This window comes from Charadrius vociferus, unplaced genomic scaffold, assembly GCF_000708025.1.
Source record: "Charadrius vociferus isolate BGI_N301 unplaced genomic scaffold, ASM70802v2 scaffold69, whole genome shotgun sequence".
Classification (NCBI taxonomy): domain Eukaryota; kingdom Metazoa; phylum Chordata; class Aves; order Charadriiformes; family Charadriidae; genus Charadrius; species Charadrius vociferus.
The window spans coordinates 604,346-609,127 of NW_009649937.1; the positions used below are offsets into that span (position 1 = coordinate 604,346).

Here is a 4,782-nt window from a genome sequence, read left to right on the forward strand (position 1 = left end):
GCTGCTGTTGAAGGGGCGCTGAGCGCAGCCCGCACGGCTGGGCAGCTCATTGACATGAGCCAGCACAAGGGTGAGCTTGGGGGTGGCGCAGGAGCCGGCCTGGTGCAGTGCCGGCTGCAGTGCATGGTTAGTTCCGGGTGCACCTTGCATGGGCGGAGCTAAAATCAGCTGCTGGCAGCCAAGCACAGCAGGTTACTGCACCTATAGCAAGCAGCGCTGGTGGGATGGATGGTGGTGGGACCGTGCAAATCTCTTGCTCATCCTCCCAATCCAGGGAGGCTGGAGTAGACATTACTGCCACAAACACAACTTTCCTCGCAGCAGCAATGCTCAGTCTGCACAAAAGGCTGTGAAAGGGCTGTCCTTCCTCTTTGTCCGTTTGCTCTTCCCAGCTCCCGTCCTTATATCTTCCCTGTCCTCAGGTGAACATCCTCGCATGGGGGCCCTGGACGTCTGCCCCTTCGTGCCAGTGATGAACATCAGCATGGAGGAGTGTGTCACCTGCGCCCACATCTTCGGACAGCGCTTGGCAGCAGAGCTGGGTGTTCCTGGTGAGTGGGGGCCAGGAACCCCTGCCCGCCCCATACCACCCCACATGCTTCCAGCTGTGGAGAAACTGCACACCTTTTGCAAAAGTTTAACCAAGGAGAAAATGAAGTTTGCTCCCAAATGGGCAAAACCGGACCTCACTAGATGACATGCCACCAGCCCCTTCCTGGCAGTGCTCACCCTTGGCTCTGTCTTGCAGTTTACCTGTATGGAGAGGCGGCGCGGGAGGACAGCAGGAAAGCCCTGCCCACCATCCGCGCTGGGGAATATGAGGCACTGCCTGAGAAGGTGAGTCTGGCAGTACCCATCTGGGAAGCACGGACTGGTCAGGGCTGACCTGCACCTCCCCAGCTTTGGTGACAGTGCTGGGGGCTGGCATAGTCCCTTTGCACCAAGAAGAGCTGATGAAATTCTTTGGGTGTTGCTGAACATGGATGTGAACATGACAGATGCCGGCTGGGGAGGGAGATGCTGTCCCTGGGAGGATGGCTCATGCTGCTCGGTGGTGCCAGCCCACACACTCTCCTCTCTCCTCCCTAGCTTGCAAAACCAGAGTGGGCTCCTGATTTTGGGCCCCCAACCTTTGTACCCCGGTGGGGGGCAACGGTGACGGGTGCCCGGACTTTCCTTATTGCGTACAACATCAACCTGCTGTGCACCAAGGAGCAGGCTCACCGCATTGCCCTCAACATCCGTGAGCAGGGTCGCGGCGCTGATCAGGTACTCACATGCCAGTGGCATGCTGGGGACAGACATGCTTGCCCTCATGCCTCCTGGGCCATGCCTTGACTGAGGCAGTTCTTGACAGCCCGGGCGCTTGAAGAGGGTGCAGGGCATCGGCTGGTATTTGGAGGAAGAGAATATAGCTCAGGTTTCAACAAACCTGCTGGACTTTGAGACCACACCGCTCCATGTTGTCTACGAGGAGGTCTGCCAAGATGCGAAGGTGGGTGGTGCAGGGTGGCACGGCATGCTTGTTTCAATGGGTGCTTCACCCAAGTTGTTTCTCCCTCCAAGTTGTTTTTCTACCCATCCCCATGTCAGGCTCTGCTTTATCTCACGGTCAGCTCAGCCAAGCTGGGCAAGGTGCTGAACGGCATGAAAACCCTAAAAACTCAGCAACTTGCTGCTAGCTCCCAGCTCCTCCACTGAAGGCTTTTCCATGAGCTCCCCAGGTCCTGGGAAGGGATGAGACACTAGGTTGGGGTGGAAGCAGTGGCAGAACAGGTGGCTCTGGGGACAGTCTTGTTTCTGTTGTCCTTTGCAGGCACTGAACCTCCCCGTGGTGGGGTCCCAGCTGGTGGGACTTGTCCCCAAGAAGGCCATGCTGGACACGGCTGAGTTTTACATCAAGAAGGAAAAACTCTTCATCCTGGAGGAGGAAGAGAAGATCAGGCTGGTAATGTGGCTCCTCCTAATACCAAGAAAAGGGTGGGATCATGAGAGAGACACACCCTCCCACTCTCCCAGCCTCCCAAAGTGGCACTGAGCAGAGATATGGGACCACAGCAGCCTGTGGCATGACACTTGTCTCTAAGAATGGTGCCTGGCAAGCTGTGAGGCCACAACAAATGGGACAAGTTGCTTTATTTTCCTGAGGATGCTGAGATGCCCAGGGAGCAGAAAGCCCATCCTGTGAGGACAGAGTGAGGACAGCAACTGCCCAGCTTGCCTGCATGGAGGCCAGGAGGGGAAAAGGACCTTCCCAGAGCTCAAGGACAGTGTGTGGTGTTATGGGAAAATGCACCAGGACCGATATAAGCTGGAAATGAGGAGACAGGCTCTGCTTTTCAGCTGCAAGAGGGAGGGACACGTCCACCCTATGGGGAACATGCTAGATAAGAGCAAGCTAATTATTTATCAACGCAGTGTCCAGTCATTTGCAGGCAGCTGCACTCTGACCCCAAGTCTGGGATAGGACAGGCTGGTGGCGCCAGCTGTTCTCTCCCTGGGTGGTGGCCTGAGCAACTCTGTCCTAGGGCTGGGTCACATATGGTTAATTAACAGCAGGGAATGAGGATGCAATGGGACTTATCATGACGGGGCTGACATGGCAGTGCTGCTTCTTGCAGGTGGTCAGCCGTCTGGGCCTGGACTCCCTGTCTCCGTTTCACCCCCAGGAGCGCATCATCGAGTAGGGACCTCCATCCTGCTTCTCATCATGATGCCCATCCCTGCCTGGATCCCACTGCCTGCCTCTTGCTCTCAGCTTGTTTTGAGAGTAGTGCCTGCACCCAGATCCTCCTCACAACCAATCCCTGCTGGGTGTTGTGCAGGCGCAGGGTGGTCCCTGCTCCCAAATGCTAATGGTTGTGAATACAGGGTGGGGGGAATGTGGCTGACTCGGGCAGGCAGCAGGAGCAGGTTCCATGGCCACTCTTGATCATGTGCATGTTAAATCCTCCACCCCATCCCCAGCCCAAATTTCACTGCCTCTGGCTCACACGCTGCCCTCCAAAGAGAGATGCCATGCTGCAGTGCCTGGTGTAAAATGCATGTCTGTGGGGATAGAGGAAGGGAAATGCATGTATGCTGAGATGATAGCAGGCTGTGCACTTCAAGTCCTTGTCATTGACCCCTGGGGACGTGGCTGCAGGCGTGTTTCTGTTCCACCAAACGCCGTTCACCCTGTTCACCCTGTCTAATGCAGAGCAACCCTCTACACCACCAGGACATCTGCTCTCCAGCTGTCCATCTGTCCTCATGGGGCTCTGCATCCGCTCCCCAACCCTCCTGCTGGGTTTTTTGGCCTAGACCCCTTCTCAGCCACCCACAGAGCCAAGGGGTGGATGAAAACTTGTTAGAAAAAGGGCAGCGTCAGGTGAGAAGGGACTGGGTGGTGAGTGTTTCTGCACCTGGGGGGCTCTGACCCACAGGGCCACTGTGCTGCAGGTACCTGGTGCAGGCAGGAGAGGTGGATGGGGGGCTGGTGGCCAAGCCACTGGTTGCCTTCGTGCGAGCAGTTGGTGGGAGGTCAGCAGCGCCAGGAGGAGGCTCTGTGTCTGCAGCTGCAGCTGCCCTGGTACGTGCCCCACACTGGGATGGGGTCCCTGCCTCCCTGGGGGGTCCTCTGGGTGTGCTGAGCCCCCAAGGGGAGCCTACATGGCAGTAGTGGTGGGTGCTGTGTCCTGCTGGAGGACTTACCCCTGTGCCTTTTCAGGGAGCCGCACTGGGCTGCATGGTCGGGCTGATGAGCTATGGGAAGAAACAGTTTGAGGAGCTGGACCCCATCATGAGGAAGCTGATCCCCCCCTTCCACCAGGGCATGGATGAGCTGGTGGCACTGGTGGATGCTGACTCCCGCGCCTTCAGCAGCTACATGGTGAGGTCCCACTGGTGGCAGACATCCCACGGGGAAGTGGGGAGCTTTCCAGCTGGGAGGGGAGCTGGCATCACATGGCCCCGGTGTCCTTAAGAGCAGGGCTGTGACCGTGGCCCAAGCCCGGGCCAGAGAAGGGGACATCATCACCTAAAGGATGTGTACAAGACGATGGGAGCTATTGGGTCTGCCTGGGCCCCTGATGCAACACATGTGAGGTCTTGGAGCAAATGGTAGCATATCTACTTTTCTTTGCCTGCAGGAAGCTATGAAGCTGCCACAAAGCACCCCTGAAGAGCGGGAGAGGTGAGCTGGCCTGGTGGGGACTTGCAGACTGGGTGAGCATGGCCACCCAGCACTCACCCTGGGGCTGTCCTCCCTCCCAGACGCACGTCTGCCATGCAGCAGGGGCTGAAGACAGCCGTGAGGGTGCCCTGTGCCCTGGCAGAGAAGGTGAGCAGGCTCTGGCCTGCTCTGAAGGATCTGGCACGCCACTGCAACCTGGCCTGCAAATCTGACATCCAGGTATGGCCCTGGGCTGGGGCACTGGAGGCTGACAGGCTCACCGCTTTTCCCTGCGAGATGTCCCATCACGTCCTGACCTCCATCTTGCATCTTTCTAGCCGTGCTTCCCAAGCTGGCCAGTGGTTTCCACCTGCTAACTTTTTGGCAGCTTGCAACCCTTGTAGGAGAGTTGACTTCCGACAGCTCTTGCCTGAGTTTTCCCACCTGTGTGGCAAGGCCATGAATGGTTCCAACTGCTGGAGCCACATCCTGAAGGGATGTGTTGGAAAGTGTTGCGTGTCGCTGGGTCATGGAGGGTGGGAGTCCTGCAGCGTAAGGGTCTGCCTTGCTGCAGGACCATATGTGAGTACTCTGGTTCCGCAGGAGAGCTTCTTGGAAGCCTTTTTTCC

General features: G+C 57.5%; 1 protein-coding gene across 1 annotated transcript in view; it reads left to right on the forward strand.

Moving 5' to 3' along the window:
• FTCD (formimidoyltransferase cyclodeaminase) overlaps positions 1–4,782 on the forward strand; it is a 23,393-nt gene that overhangs the window by 17,956 nt on the left and 655 nt on the right. Inside the window, exons 2-12 of the mRNA XM_009891406.1 lie at positions 1–70; positions 423–551; positions 749–837; positions 1,090–1,269; positions 1,358–1,495; positions 1,817–1,948; positions 2,622–2,683; positions 3,442–3,571; positions 3,710–3,871; positions 4,131–4,174; positions 4,255–4,393. Coding sequence (XP_009889708.1) covers positions 1–70; positions 423–551; positions 749–837; positions 1,090–1,269; positions 1,358–1,495; positions 1,817–1,948; positions 2,622–2,683; positions 3,442–3,571; positions 3,710–3,871; positions 4,131–4,174; positions 4,255–4,393 — 1,275 coding nt within the window. The remainder of the gene's footprint in view (positions 71–422; positions 552–748; positions 838–1,089; positions 1,270–1,357; positions 1,496–1,816; positions 1,949–2,621; positions 2,684–3,441; positions 3,572–3,709; positions 3,872–4,130; positions 4,175–4,254; positions 4,394–4,782) is intronic.